The 16,875-nt window shown below is 38.8% G+C and overlaps 1 protein-coding gene across 2 annotated transcripts; it reads left to right on the top strand.

The window, feature by feature from the left end:
* The first annotated feature begins 38 nt into the window (after positions 1–38).
* Positions 39–16,236, top strand: LOC130424371 (synaptopodin-2-like). Of its 2 annotated transcripts, XM_056749982.1 has the most exons (5): positions 39–171; positions 5,706–5,857; positions 6,311–7,011; positions 8,333–11,139; positions 14,196–16,236. In XM_056749982.1, exons 1-5 carry the CDS (start codon positions 64–66, stop codon positions 14,742–14,744), a joined length of 4,317 nt encoding a protein of 1,438 aa, XP_056605960.1. In that variant the 5' UTR covers positions 39–63; the 3' UTR covers positions 14,745–16,236. The 2 variants fall into 2 exon arrangements, with proteins under 2 accessions (XP_056605960.1, XP_056605951.1); XM_056749973.1 differs by lacking the exon at positions 14,196–16,236 and having other exon boundaries at positions 8,333–14,166.
* Positions 16,237–16,875: the final 639 nt, after the last annotated feature.

The following is a 16,875-nucleotide window of genomic DNA, read 5'->3' on the forward strand; positions in this document are numbered from 1 at the left end:
GTTTCAGATATCGAGAGCGAGAAAGTTCATCTCTCGCAGTCTAGAGGAGAGCTGCGCAGGAGGATGGGCACTGGAGATTATGTGTGCGTAACGCTGCGCGGTGGCGCGCCATGGGGCTTCAGACTGCGCCAGGGCGCACAAGAAATGCAACATCCTCTTCAGGTGTTCGAGGTGAGACTTCAATTAATCTCGGAGGACCACTGTACATAATGTATAATGACTTCAATTGATAGGACATCGTTGGCAGACATTGTTTTTCCTTTTCTATGACTTTATTTTTACTAGTTTAAAAATCTAGAAAGTTTATTGGTGTTAGTCATATGATACCTTTAGTTTAGGATGATAATAAAGTTTTGTTCCTGGATGATGTTTCATTGGTTTGGGATACATTTGAGTATCTGTGGTATCCAGATAGTTGCCTATGGTTAGACTAAATCTAGTCTCCAACTAATGATGAAGTTATATAAGACCACAGAACAAGGATCACAAACTGTTTTTTTGGGGGGGGTTATGCGCAATGTTGTAAGAGGCTGTTACTGTTTGTTGATTATGATGATAACCTCAAGTGGCCACCAGCGGAGTTTAGGTTGGCCAGTTTTATTTGATAAATGTTTATTGGCCAAGTTGTTTTTCTTTAGGTGGATTTTATAGGAGGATCTGGGCTGAGCAGGCTCTGCCTGTCTCTCAGACTTGAGCAAGGGTCCTTATATGGTCACAGCAAAGCTAACAAAGTTTGCTGGCCAAGTTCAGACTTTCTGTTATTGCTTAGTTATCAAGAATCTAAACTGTTAGTGTTGAGGGGCTTTAACTATTGAAGTGTCACATACTGTGTACATAGCAGAGGTGATGATAAGAGTTAATCAGTTTTACTTTTTAAGACATGAAAAAGTTTGTGACAGAATATATCCATCTTATATGCAAGTCATATTTGTGAATAGTAAATTCTGCAGAAGACAAACGACCTAAAATGGACACAAAACCCCCGAGGCATTTTCTGAAAATATCTTCTTTTGTGTTCCACAGAAGAAAGAGTCATATACTGATTTTGAACAACGTGAGGGTGATTAAATGATGACAGAATTGTTATTATTTTGATCTCGTTATGGCAGTTAAGAAAGTGTCTTTCTCAGCCGAAAAGTTGCATAAAATGTTTGCACCAAATATGGTTATATTTTCAATTCAATAAAACAATAATAGCCATTTATATGATCTCAATTACAGGTTTTCGTAGACTCCATACTTAAGCTTTGGCACGAATTTAAGAATGATATTAACCCAGAGTTAAACCCTCTTAAAGGTACATTGTGTTGTTTAAATAAAAAGTCAAATTTTACTGCATGTATGCATTTTTCAAGAATGTTCCCACAGCGCCATTAATACATTGGGCTAGCAGAACCAGTGTCCAAGCCTCTCAGACTAGGCTAAGGCCTCGCTGGCCGCCAACAACTAGTGTCCCCATAACCATTAAATATGTTGTATACAGTGACAGCTATCCAATGGCGCCCCCTGTTAAATAAATCAGTCAGTAAACCTTATTTCTCTGTCACAACAATTCCTTTGAAATAAAGGCCACTTAAGACACCATTACAGTAATTTGGAGTGGATTTATGCAGTCTACTCAAACAAATACTTCTGATGTTAGCTCATTCATGGCTTTGAATCAAAGCAGTATGTCAGGGTTTAGTTTTGATTGATACTGTAAACAAGTTACAATGTTGTTAGAAAACACTTGACATTTTTAAACTCCTTTGTGTTTTAAATTATTTTAATACAATGGCAGAATTACTAACAAAGAGACTCACAAGAGACTTAATGAAGTCCACATTCAAATTCTGATCCTTTCAAAGCATGAAACTGGCAACGTTTTGGAACTTCAATGTGCGGCAGTATATTTTTGGATGGGCTAGAATGGGAACATTTTAGAGTCTAGCCCTCATGTCAATCAAAACATGTACTACATATGACTCTTTCTTCTGTTGAACACAAAAGAAGATATTTTGAAAAATGTCTGGTTTTGTGTCCGTACAATGGAAGTCAATAGGAATCAATGTTGATTGGTTACCAACGATCTTTAAAACCCTTTCTTTTGTGTTCAGCACAAGAAAGAACGTCAGGTTTGGAATGACATGAGGGTGAGAAAATGATGAAAGAATTTTATGTAACAGTAAAGTTTCCTTTTTAGAGATAAATTCATTTTAAAGTTAAATGTCTGAAGTTGAAGTCCCATAAGCCAAGAATTTATCTTAGATTTCTATGTGTCCTGATTTTTATCATTCTTTTAGCCGAGTGGTCAAATGTTTGCCTGCACTGTTATGAGAGAACCTGAGTTGAAGGTATCACAGATACTTGCCTTCTCAGAACCTCTCTCTACTCGTCTGTGTCATCTGGAAGATATAACTTTTACCTGACTCAAGATATTTTTAAAGAGCTGAAAGGCAAACTGACCACAGAAACGTGTCTAAAATTGTATGTAACAAGAAGCTGTGAAATACTGTTGCTGATGGATATTTGTTCATTGTGTTCCCAATGCTTTCAAATACTGAATGGTGTTTGTGTCTATCTGGATCATGAGGATTGAAAAATGGCATAATTGTATTTGTGTGTGTATACCTTATGCAGTGTGACCACACCGTCATTTTTCCGAATTTGCCACTCTTCTGGTTTATAGCTTCATATACACATAACATTTATTACAGTAATTGCCCAAATTTATTTTGCAGGCTTAACATGGCAAAGACCTTTAGTTCACAAACCGTCCGCTCCTTTGTTCTATCAAGTCATGATTTATGACATAGACAAGAGGGCTTAATGTGGGCCAAGCGGGCCCACTGTGAGTTCATTTTCAGTACAAATTTATACCGTCCCCGTTTGAAAGTGCACCTACAAAAATATTTGTACAACAACCAGTTAGATCTATGGAAAGTTTCCAGCAATCAGCAGTGATGGATTGTGCTTGACCCAAAGCCATTTAGCCCGTGATTCTCATTTTTTCCCATCATGCACCTCTTTGAAATAAGAAAAATGTTTAGTTCACCCTTACACCATACAAATAATAAATGTGCAGAAACATCATTGGCTCTCGTGTTTATCATCTACTAAATTACCGCTGGATTTACACAAACAAACTCCATCTTACCGTTACAGCACAAGTATATGTATGCACACACGGTTAATGTGGATTTAACAACGGGAACCTGACAATCAGTGGACCACCACGGTTCATTTTACCTGAAATGTCTGTTGGAGTTTCAGAATGGTAATTGCTGTAAGCTGTGGAAGAAAGAGCCGAGAGGTATGTGAGAACTTTCCAGTAGGGAGCTTTCCAGCACATTGTATTTAATCAGTGTGGGAATGAGAACAAAATTATTGTGGTTTCTTTTTCACAGTTGTATAATAAAATAAAAGTTTGTATGACAGATAATGTTTGATTATACTGTCAATGTAACAAATATCTCATGTGGTTCAATCAGAGTCAAATCAAAGTTAAATCAAAGAAAGATTGTTTATGAATTTTGTGGTGTATTTTTTAAAGCGTATATTTCTTTTAGATAAAATAAAAATTGATACAATGTATCAAGCCCTTTGTTACCCTTTCAAACGGCATGAACTACTGTTACATTTTTACTGTAATAAAAAAGGTTGTTAGCTCTTCATCCATGCAGATGTTTTATACTCTTGGTATGGTATGTGGCATTGCAACTGTACCGGTGCTATGTTTGCAATTTTATCAACAGTTAAATAATTTTTATTCAGGTCTTGATTATCTTGAGTTCTGTAATATTGTTAAATTTCCTGTTTGTTGCAGCCCCTTTAAATCAAATCAAACTTAAATTACCTTCATGGTCCTATCGCACATGTCAGACACCGAAGGTTTTTCCTTCCTTTTTTGGATAGGAAGTATTGTTCTAATCCGGCGGCAGAGCCAGTCCCTCTCTTTTTTTTTTAGCAGTGTCAGGCACTGTACTTTTCTGTACTGCCCATATACGGAGACCAGAGCAGTAACTCTAATACCACTGGCTTTAAAAGGCTTTCCTATTTTTAAATGCAGTATTTTTTCGAAATACAGCATTATTGCTGAGTATTTTCTATTATTAATACATTGTAATGGGTATATAAATGCATATAAATTCCCACTGGACTAAATTCCCACTGTTTTGATCGGAGAATGCGCAGTTGCAGTCTTTTTATTCAGATGGACACTGACCTCTATTGACGATTTAAATTAAATGCAGGGCAGTAACAATTATGATTTCTATGATTTCTAAAATTTGTGACAAAACCAAAAGATATGAGCGGACAAGTTTGCATATAATTTGTTTTTTCAAGACTAACTCTTTATCAAATTATTACTCTCCATTTGACAACCAAAAACATCTCTATTTCAACAGTATTTGATCTATCATACTTTTACATTGTAATGGTCGTTTATTTAAGTCACACGATGCTATTGATAATCACGTGACATATGCAACACGTCTTGGTGGTGCAGGGAGTTTGCATTAAATAAAGTATCTTTATGTCCAGTTATTAAAATAAAACAACAGAAAAACACAGATTTACGATATTCGGGATGAAATCATTTATCTTATCCAATTTCTGCAGACTATATTGTGGAAGTAATTTCAGGTAACAGCACGTTTTTGTCTCTGTTTTTTGTTTCTGTATGTGAAAGCAATGTGAATAATTCAGTTTCATATTAGTAGAAACAAATATATATCCCATGTTGATACACAGTCAAAAAACAGATTAACATGTCTCTTCTTCTATTGAATTTTAATAGCGGTTGGCAAATCAAATGTAAAAGGGTTACCACAAGATTAACATGGTTATTTGTGCATAGGCCATAAAAAGAATTGGTGGGTGTGGTGTGGTGGGGAATCTTGGTATACATTGTTATGCATTTATAACTGATTTAAAACATGTTCACACCTTAACCATTATTAATTCACTATGAGCATTTATGTTGCTTGGTGTTTTGCTATCATGTGCTGTATTTTATTGTACCCTGCACTCATTAATGGTGACAATTTTAGAGGGACAATTGCTCTGCGGAGGATTTGACCTTTTAGCAGAGTTGATTTATGATAGACTTAAAGTCACAAAGGACCGATATTAAATCTTATGTCGAAATGCTTAGGACAGGCTAATGGGACATACACCACTGTAGTCATTGGACATGCAGCTGTTGTGATTTGTGAAGTAGAGACACTTGGTCTAAATTAAGATACACAGTCTCTAAGGAAAATAATGGACTTGCATTTATGAGACGCTTTTTATCCAAAGCGACTTACATTGCATTGTATTACACATTTGTTTCTGGCTATGTGCAATCCAATGGGATGGAACCCATGGCCTTGGCATTGCTAGTGCCATGCTATAACCACTAAACCACAGGAAAGCTATGGCTCACAATTTAAATGAATTTAAGATTATTTTATAATTATTTAATTTTAAATGATTCGTTTAAATATAATATATATATCATTTGAGTTGTATTTTATAATATAATAATAGAAGAAAATAATTTATTTAACTACTGCCTGATTCTCCTGCATCTCAGATTTCTATTTGTTTGTTTAATTAAGAAAAGAGCCCAAATCACACAAAAGTCTATGTAAGTGTTTCAGTTAATTGCCATAATCATCTTTTTGTATGTAGATGGACTGTTACTGTAAATCAATCTGTGTTTGTTATCTTTCCTATAGATAGAGGAGGACAGCCGTGCGGCTCTGGTGGGATTGTGTGAGAATGATGAGTTGTTGTCAGTAAATGGCAAGTCTTGCTCTAACCTCAGTCTGTCAGAGGCTATTGATCTCATTGAGGCCTCAGCTGACTGTCTACAGCTGCTTGTCAAAAGGTACTCTATTGCTTGGACAAATGTGCCTTAGATAAATACTGAGCTCTGGTTACTGCTTTGACTTGAAACTTTTAGAATGTAATGTCTTTAAACTGCCCTTATAATAAAAAAATGCATGGGAATACACTTTTATTATTTACATTTCGCATTTGGCAGACGCTTTTATCCAAAGTGACTTGCATTGCATTTCCCCTTTACATTTATACGTAGGTATGTGCAATCCCCTGGGATCAAACCCACAACCTTGTGTTGAGAACGTTATGCTCTTACCACTGAGCTACATTGTGTCTACATTATAATATTCATCTCCTCTCAGCCTTAAACAAAACAGTTTTTAGGTTATTTAGTTAGGGTGCTTGTGATGAGGATGTCTTGAGTTCTGAATGAGACTAAATGCAAATTGTTTTAAGATCAAAACATCAGGATGTTTTAACTGTGATCTCTTTCCTGTAGATGCTGTAGCCAACCTTCAAAGAGTCTTAAATTAGTAAGTACCACCTTACGCATCCCATCCCCATCCAGGCCTCATGACCCACAGGAACTGTACATCTTTGAATCCCAGGACGAAGCATATTATGGGGAAACAGACAGTGATGCCGAGTGTCAGGGAGGGACTCGGCTGGTCCGGACTCAAGTTCAAATACCTTCTTCTAGGAGTAAAGGTAGAAACAGCTATGCCCAGAGAGGAGGAAACACCAGGATAGAGGTGAACCCAGGATCTGTGGTCGAATTGCAACTATCCCTCTCCAAGACCACCCTCGAACAACCACAGTGTACTTCGCTGGGCAGTGCTAGTGGATTTGTGGGAGACGTATATCATAAAAAGACAAATGAGAACTTTACTACTTGTACTCCAGGATTCCCTCTTTATATACCCCGACAAGACCGGCAGCCTCTCGGGCAACGGGGCATGTTGGTTAGCAAAACCCCAGCATTTCAGAAACAATTGGAGGTGACAGTAAAACAGTTGTGTGGTTCTGAAAAGGAGGGGGCAAATGCCAGTGACCGGTTGGATTCTCCTGGAGAAGAAGGAGGGCACACTGAAGAAGTTCCCACCTCCTCCTCTGTGTCCTTTGGTCTTCCCTCAGAGGATTGGGACTCCGAATCGGAGAGGGAGGTCAACCAGCCCAACAAGCACCGGGCGAGGCACGCCAGTAAGTAACAGCTAATTTTCAAGATGATGCTTCTTATAGTGTTGTAGGATATCTGTTTGCAGCAGTTGTCATGATTTCTTATTTTAAATACTGGGGTTAAAGATATTACTGCAGTAAATTTTTGCTGTTTTTTCACTGGTCTAGCATTATTGTTTAAAAAGGACTGACCACACAATTTTGTAGTGCTTTGTTGAATATTTATTCAATGTTTGCCATTCTGTTGTGAAACTTTAAATGCGAATATGTTTGTTATTTTTGTAATTAGTTATATATGCGCGTGTGTCATGTATGGTTAGGGTTTATATATAATACATACGTCATTATATATACAGTAGTATATAAAATATATTATATTTTTTATTTAAGATTTATAAAGAATTGATTCGCTGTGTAGCTGTAATCGGGCGGGGGCTTAAAGGGTGACATGACTGGTGAAGTTAAGAATAAAACACGGGCATGCTAATGATGCTTGCAGAAGTGCCATTTGACAGACACCAGCATGTGCGACACCGGGCCGTTACCCGATCCTTAAAAATTGACTATCTTAGCAGCACTGAAATGGGGAAGCACTCGTCAATCACTATTTCCACCCTGAGGCTGAAAAATGAGAATCAGAAACTTAAATATTGAAGATATTAACAAAGACATCTAGAAGGAACATTAGGTACCAAGGGTTTTGTTTCTGACATGAAAGGGTATTTTAACAGTGTTTAACACTACACATATGGGCTTATAGTAGCACCCTGGCACTAGCAAACCTAGACATGGGCTATTTTTACTTTTTTTATCACCAGGTCTGCTATTGGCTTAGTGTAATGTGTAGTAGAAACACATTCACAGCTGCAAGAGACTTATGGTAATGTGAGGATGTTATACACGGATCAGAGATTTGGGTAATTGGTGACCGTGCTTGGGGAATTGACTTATTAGGTCATAGTGAATTGTGTGTGCCAGGAGACCCACAAATTTAATTTAATTTTTATACCAGCAACATAATTTTAGTAGTAAATATAAATTAGTATTTTATTAAAGGAAATCCAACAGCATGCACAAAATTTCATTACAGAACAATTTTACAGACTCATTTTATAGTGAAAATACTTAGCCATTTTTTTTAACAAACAATTATGTATCTGGTATCACATTAGTTAAGACTAAGATAGCATGACGTCTCAAATGAAATGATTTGTTGGCTACTCACATAACCATGCTATTTTTATGCATCATATACTGTCAGCTAGGCCACAAGGAGCAGGCTTGAGCAGTGTCCTTCGTTTTTGACCTATACCCTAAACCCCCTCCCTTTTTTGTCAATTTTTAGGGCTGCGGCGTAGCGAAAGTCTTTCAGATAAGCAGGTGAAGGAGGCCAAGTCTAAATGCAAACGTATCGCTCTCCTGCTAACTGCTCCTGCCCCCAACCTCAACAATAAGGGGGTGTTGATGTTCAAGAAGCATAGACAAAGGGCCAAGAAGTATACACTTGTAAGCTACGGTACTGGTGAGGACGAACCACATTTTGAGGACGACAGTGAAGACGACGACAACAAGGAGGCGCACGCGGTTGAAATCACCATTCTAGCCACTGGTGAAACTGAAGTTGATGAGGATTTCTTTACCAATGCCTCGGGACGGAAAAGGATTGTGAATTTTGACTGGGACACGGGATTACTTGAGATAGAACGTCAACTTGACAGCCAGCAGGACATGGAAGCGCTACCTGAGACAAAGGGTAAAGGAGCCCTCATGTTTGCTCAGCGTAAACAACGTATGGATGAGATAGTAGCTGAGCATGAAGAATTAAGACGTAAAGGTATCCCCGTCGACGGGCTGCAGGAGTCAGACCCCCATCAAATGTATCAACACACCGATGAGCACACATACATGCAAGCACAAGAGACCCAGAATTACATGGATGTAAATCTGCATCACAGCATGTCAACTCAAAAGCAGCAGGAGCAGCAATACCAACAATATCAAGAACCATATTATCAACAGCAGCCACAACAGCAGCCGCAGCAGTATCAAGACTATCAACAGCAGCTGCAGTACCAGCAACAGTATCAACAACAGCAAGATTACCAGCAACAAAAAATGATTCAGCAGTTGCAATCATATAATCAACAACAACACTTCCAGCAACAGCAAGTGCAACAGTATTCCCATCATATGAACGGCATGTTTGATCAGCAAATGAACGAAATGCAGGTATCTGTGGAAAACAGGAGTGCCAAGCCATTTTCGGTTCAAAATAGAGTGGCGGCTCCGTTTTCCCCCTCCACAAGTGCAGATAATCAAGAACAAACTGGGTATACATTGGGACAAGGGGAACAGATTGCATCCCGTGATGAGCGTATATCTGTGCCTGCAATCAAGACTGGTATCTTGCAAGATACAAGGAGGAGAACTGCCAATAAGCCTATGTTCACTTTTAAAGAGTCTCCCAAGGTTTCACCCAATCCCGAGCTGTTGCATCTCCTTAACAAGGGTAACCGAAAAGCAGGTTTTGAAGAAGAAGATTATTTAAGTTTAGGAGCGGAAGCTTGCAACTTTCTTCAGTCTCCAAAGGTAAAACAAAAAACTCCACCAGCAGTTGCACCTAAACCTCACATAAACCCATCGTGTCCTCCATGGTCTCCTCAGCCAGAAAGTACTGATCAGCATACTGAAAATATTGTCTCTGCACCTGCCAAAGCTCCAGCGACTGATGCTACTCCTGCCCCTGTCCCTGAAATGGCTGCCCCGACAATGTCAGAGGATTCTAAATTGGCTCCTGAGTCCCAGGAGGATTCACATGTCATGAAACAACATGCTTCAGGTAATGCATGGAAGCAACCCGAATCTCCTATGGAACCATCCCAGCAAACAGAGACTTGGAGTGAGAAGCAACGCCACCAGCAAGATAGTTCTTCTCATCATGTCCCACCACCCCCTGTGCAGTCAGATATGTCTGTGAGATCATGGGATCCAGCTCTCACCCAAGCTCATCAACAACCTCCTGCGAGTGCCTGGGGTACAAATGAGGTCCAACTGCAAGTCCAATCTCAAAAGCAGTCTCATGCACACTCACAATGGATGGTACAGTCTCAACGCTCTGCAGATGTTCAATTGCAAGCACCTGCTGCACCACAATCTCAGCCCTCTTGGGTAACACAGACTCAAACTCCACCCCAAACCAAACATCAGCCACCACCGCAAACACAGCCACAGTCTCAAATTAATTCTTGGGCTCCAGGTCCAAATCAGTCAACACCACAACCCCCATGGTCCCAGGCACATGAGTCAGCACATCCTTCTCTCAGTGTCTGGCAACAAAATCAAGGTCATGTACAGCCATCTTGGGCACAACAACAGCAAATCCAAGAGTCTCAGCCATCTTGGGCGTCAGCCCCTCAGCAACAACAACAACATTCTTGGGTCTCTCAAGCCAAACCGCAATTGCCAACACAACCACCTGCAAACGCATGGACCCAACCACAAAGTCCAGTTCAACCACCATGGTCTCAACAGAATCAAGCACCAACCCAGCCCGCAGCACTAATGCAGCATGCCACAAATCACTGGGATCCAACGGCATCCCAGTCCCAGCCACAGCCACAGTGGACACAAGAACCAGCTTCTCAACAGCATCCGCAACAGATAATGAGCACTTGGACACCGGGGCAGAGTCAAATTCAGCCACCCTGGGGTCAGACACAGCCATCACCTCAGCCTCAGGGGCAACATCCATGGGGACAGAAACCTCAGCAGCAGGCATCACAGCCACCTGTGAGCCAGTGGACCCCACCCCAATCTCAATCTCAACCTGCTGTTAATGCTTGGGCATCACAACAGCAGCAAAGTTCAATAAATATGGCCCAAACTGAAACCCAGAAGTTGCCTTCCCAACCAATCAAGCCATGGATTTCACCTCAGAACACCCAGCCCACTCCTCCACGCCGAATGAACTCATACACAAGTGGGGCGAAAGTATCATCTCCTACTCCACCAAGTAGTATCATGTCACTCTCTGGTTTTGGTTCGGCTTTCGAGATGCCAGCCTTGCGGGGGAAAGGAGCTGAACTTTTCGCCAAGAGGCAATCTAGAATGGAGAAGTACATTGTGGATTCCACCACCGTACAGTCAAATAAGGCAAGACCACCTTCACCATCCGCTTCTTTGTCAAACTCGTGGAAATATTCACCCAATTGCCGAGCTCCCCCTCCGTTGGCGTACAATCCGATTCATTCACCATCATATCCTCCCGGCGCTATCAAGCAGCCTCCTTCCTCCAGCCCTTCGATAAAAAACAAGAACAAAAGCAAAGAGAAAGATAAACCTGCCCCAAAACCTCTTCATGCCATTGATGTCATGAAGCATCAACCCTATCAGCTGATTTCCTCTCTTTTTACTTACGGTCCAGCAGCAGAGAAGCTTGCTGCAGAAAAGGAGGCAGCTGAAAAGCTTGCTGCTCAAAATGCAGCTGAGTCTCAGGCCCAAGCATTAGGTCCTCCTAATCAGAACCAGCAAATTACATATAATCAAGGTCCTCCCCCTTATGGGTTCATGCCACAACATGCCCAGCAACCTTATGGGACGGCTGATCAGTCACCTCCTATGCATGATGGCCATTACCACCAAGTGCCTCCTAGTACATATCAGCCTGTCCTTAATAATTATCAACAACAACAGCATCAAGTTCCATATCAACAAGAATACAACCCCCAACAAGTATACCAACAGCCTCACTTAAGTCCTTACCAGCAAGCTCCAAGGTCTCCCTACCAACAGCCTTCCCCACCTTCCTATCAGACAGGCCCTAATCCAGTATATCCAGCTGGTCCTGCATTGTCTTGCCAACCAGCCCTCAGTTCCTATACTGTACCATCTACTGTACCAACCTTCCCAGTAGCAGCAAGGGCTGATTCTGTCACAGGGGGCAGTATTGCGGTTGCTCCGAAGCCCAAATTTTCAGCCAAAAAGAGTGCTGCCCAGGTGTGGAAGCCAGGCACTGCTGAAAATGCTGAAAAATAGTCATGATTTTGTTTTTCAAGTGTTGTTACCTTAAACTAACGAAGCAAGGATAAGGTATGGTACAGTATGTAGATACATAAAGCTTCAAAACAGTACCACAAGATCTGTTTGATAAGTAGTACCAAAGAAGGCAGAGACCTTGACCTGATATGTGTTTATAGCAGAATGCTCTACTGAATGTATTTATTTCCTTAGACCTGTGATACTACAGGTAAGATGCCCTTGTTCTAATTCAGCTAAAAAGAACTACGGCGTTATATGTAGTTATGTGTTTTAGACACGGTCAAATGGAATCAGTGTTGATTGAGATGGAGATTGAAGAAAACATGAATGAAAGAAATAGGATTAATGGTCAGTTATAAGGGCCACTGAGTAAATATATAATATTATATAATCAAAATGACTTGTAAAAGAATTAACAGTTTCTGTTATATTGACTAAATCATTTTTTACGAAAGTATAAGATGATATTATGTACTACCTCAGTGGAGAGACAGAAATTAATATTGATGGTTATGAATCGTTAAAATGTGCAGGTAACTAATGGATAACAGCGTTTGACTGTGCCAAGGAGAGCAAGTGGATATAAAATAGATTTAGCTGAACATGAAGTGAAGTTCAAATCAACATTTGGTAATGTTTTAGACTTTCTTCCAAAAAGAAGAAATTAATGAACTCCGTTTGAGAGTTGTTCAGTTACTAGATTTAATATAGATGCAAAAGCAGGTACAGAGATGTTAATTTGTATTTTATGAAGTTAAATAGACTGTTGATAAAAAAATTTTTGTTTGCCTTATTTACCTTTAGCTTTTTTCTGTTTGTTTTACATTTGTTTGTTTCGCAGAATATAAAGAACATCAACGAAAACTGATATAAAGTCAAAAAAATTTTTTTTAAAACAAATACAAATATTCAACAAATTGTTAAGTTTGATTTTAACTGCTGTCTCCTGGTTATTTTTTATTTCTTTTTATTTTTTGTGTGATTTTATTCTCCAAAGTGCACTATTTGTAAGATATACCACAGTGCCATTAAAATGTCTGTCCTTCAAGTTTTGTTTGCTTTTCTTTACTTTTGCATGTTCCTCTGTCACTTCCATCTTTCCTTGCATTACTTTTGCACCTTCACCATTCTATGCTTCCACACTTCATGTCAGTTTATAAACAGTACTTAAATAAATTAGCAGTTTTGCCATCTAAGAGCAGATACAACAGTCTTTTGTTCCAAAGGTTAGATTCCTAAGTTTAGCATATACATATTTGAACATGATTATGTTCTATTACGATAATGAAATGAAATCCTGTCCTCTTCTATTTCTTGACATAAGACTTGATGTCTGAAACAAATAAACCCACAGACATGCCAGCAGGATGAGTATCGATCTAAATATGGGCCTGTGTTGCATCATACTTTTGAGGAGCTAAGTAATACACGTTTATAACAGGAGAAAAATGGCAATGATTTAAATGAATGCCCTGCAAGGCCTGGTCCAGCAACTATATTTAGAGAAATGTGATCTCCGGTCCCATGATCCGTAAGTGACGAGAGGTTTGTGGCACCTGTCCCTTGATATCAGTTTAGACTTGTTCGTTTATGTTTTAATAAAACGTGTATGCTATTGAAACAATTAAAATTATAAAAGCTTTATGTACAACTTTTTTTCTTTTGAATATCTTTTACCTTTTGTCCAAATACATTTTTTGTAGAATTTTAGTTTTAGCCGCATAAAAACGCATCAATTGTTCTATATTATCATTACATTTGTTTTTCTAAAACGTAAATTTGACTGAAATTGCTGTTAAAATCTAACTTATCAAATCAAATGTAGTAATTGAAGAGCACTGCAATGTCACATCTCAACCAGTTGGTGGCAGCGCAGTCTCTTGTTCAGCTTTGTTCGGTGCCATCCTGATCTGGCAGAACCACAGTACTACGAAAATCTTGAAGGGTCTCTTTTATCAAATTATGAGCTGCTAATAAAAGGTAAAGATGGAATTTTGATTAAGATATTCCGCCATCAAGAAGATGCAAGTTCATTAAGGAAATGTGCCAATTCCCAACCGATTTAGGCTTAGACACACATTTACATATGTGGTCAACTTTCTGTCTCATCTTTTTGAACTAATTAGAATGAATCTCACTAAATTTTAACTTAAATTATTTGATTGTTTCAGGGGCTTCGGAGCTCATCCTTGTCACCACCTGTTAGACTTCCAGCAGCGTGCCTGAGCCCAAGGTCAGTTTCATCTTCTCCCTCCCCAAGACATGTACCTCCAATGGGGCAGACCACCCGTCTTGACAGAAGTCGCAAATCTCCCACCCCTTGGGAAGCTGCATCGCGCCACCCACTGGGCCTGGTGGACGAAGCCTTTGCGTTCCTGGACATTCAGCAGTCTTTAGCCTCCAGCTTGTGCTATGCGGCACAGAGTAAGATTTTACCTGACCCCCCCGCCGAGTGGAAGGCGAAGGTTGCGTATGAGCCCCTGCCAAAGTACCAGAAAGATAGTTTGAGTCAATCACCATTGTCTTTTCTATCTCCAACTAAGAGCACAGCATCAGCACCGTCTGTTCCCATCCCATATGGGTCACCGTTTAGACCGTGTCCGTCGCAGCGATCGATGACAGAGGAAAATCTCGGGCCCCAACAGGGCGATCAAAAGGAAATGGGGGCTTATGGAAGGAGACTCTATGATGACACAGATAGGAGCACATGGAGGCATTAAAGGGACAGTTCACCCAGAAATGAAAACTCTGATCATTTATTCATCCTCATGTTATTCATAAGCAGTATTAATATATCCATACAGTGGAAGTCAATTGGGGCCAGTGTTGTTCGGCAACCGACGATATTAACAATATCCTCTAGGTTTGTAATGACATGTAGGTGAGCAAATAATTGGGTTTACTGTCCCTTTAAGTTAGGGAACCTTTTTGGAGGCCAAGAAAGTGAAATGAAAAGAGAGGGATCTTGTAGGCTAGGCTACATAAAAACGAGTAAAACTACGGCGAACATAGAAGTGAAATAGAAAGTTGTTGAAAGAAGTTATTTGAGCGATATGGTCACAAAATGTCAGAAGCGTAATGGTAAAGTCCCAGTGAAATAAAAAATTACAATGCCTATTTTTTCATGAAATATAGCAGTGTTTATTGTTTAAAGTTTATCAATGTTCTCTCTTTTTAAAACTTGTGGTCCCCTTATAATCTATAGTATAGTTAATTGACGTAGGTTAGACTGCTTGGGCGGAGCATCGGTTAACTGCAACAGCTGTATTTAAACATCCAATCAAATCACAGAGAAAGACGAAAGCCACCCCCACTGTTTTTTCACAATAGAAATTCAACTTCACTCTGAAATGCGTCAAAATACAGATAGAAAAATGATCGCAACTTTAAAGGACTTTTAAGGTGTGTTGCACTTTATGTGCTGAGTGTTTATTGTGAATTGGGCCACATTTTTGGGCATGATTGTAAATACTGTACATGCTAAACCAATAACAACATAGATGCAAAAATGGACGCAAGCTTATTTAGAATTTGATCAACTCATCATTTAATTAACTTAACTTTACTGTGTTTGTGCGCTACAAAGCTCTAAAGGAATCAGAAATTGTTAAATCACTTAAGAGCAAACAGTGCTTGTTACATAAGCTTCACTTTAAAGGATTAAAATCACTCTCTTGTGACCCTTTATTTAGGACATGCTGTGCTGCTCAAGACTTCATGCACAAATGGACTCTTTTAATAAAAACATTTGCCATATGCAGTATGTGTCAAGAAGTAATGACAATTTCTTAGGTTGTTTTAATGTGATTGAAGTTACTAACCAAATGTTTGATTTTGATAGATTGTAAACTGTTTGCGCTACACGGTTCATTTATGTGACAATGCTTCATGAAGATGCATGTTCTTAATTCACATTGCTCATCATAGGAACGGTAGTCTGTGATATGTGAGTGCTCAAAATTTGTATTTCCTTTTTCTGTGACAGAATGTTTCCACACGAGAGTTTTCAGTAAGCTAAACTTTATTAATTTTGTTTATTTGTAAATGTTTTTCTGGGCACTATAGATAAAGATAGTTGAGCTGTCGAGTGCATCTGAAAGAGAGAAAAGTTTAAGTGACTTTGAAATGTTCTGTCTATAGCTCCACTTCTATATGTATATGAATGACACACGATTTTGTGATTAACTACTATTAAAGTATAAAGTCAAAATATCTCAGCATAAAGTGGTTTCGATATCTATTATCAAATATGTTTTGGAGAGGAAAAATATGCTGCACAGCTTGCAAGAAATCAGCACAACAATTTCAGCCCTAAAGTGAAAGTCTATGACAAGTTTGGAGGTTTGGCCTACAGCTTGTAGTTGTCATACAACTGAGCTTGCTAACATATTTGAAGGCAGAATCACAATGGTTGTGAAATTAATCTTGCAACTCATTACATACAGAAATCTTGTAGATAATTCCACTGTATTGCATTTAACCATAAGCATTTACTTACAAGCACCACAAATGAAAAGTGTAACTTAACTTTATGCATATAGTTATCTGTTACAATAGGCTATACATTTATAAGGTATCCATGCATTAAATAACAAAATTACAGAAAAAGTTGCAAAACTAATAATGATGATGATGCTGTATTAGTCATTTTGACCATGACACATTTAGCAAATTCTTCCAAAAAGCATTTAAAAAATAATAATAATAATAACATTTTACAATTAAAAGAAATCAAATTTTACAATTAAAATATTTTATTTTTATGTGTAAAAATTATTTAATTACTCAATTAAATAGACAGAAAAATAAAAATAAGATTTTGAAATTTAAATAGCATTGTAAAAGTTCAAA

Source organism: Triplophysa dalaica, chromosome 1 (assembly GCF_015846415.1).
Source record: "Triplophysa dalaica isolate WHDGS20190420 chromosome 1, ASM1584641v1, whole genome shotgun sequence".
Lineage (NCBI taxonomy): Eukaryota > Metazoa > Chordata > Actinopteri > Cypriniformes > Nemacheilidae > Triplophysa > Triplophysa dalaica.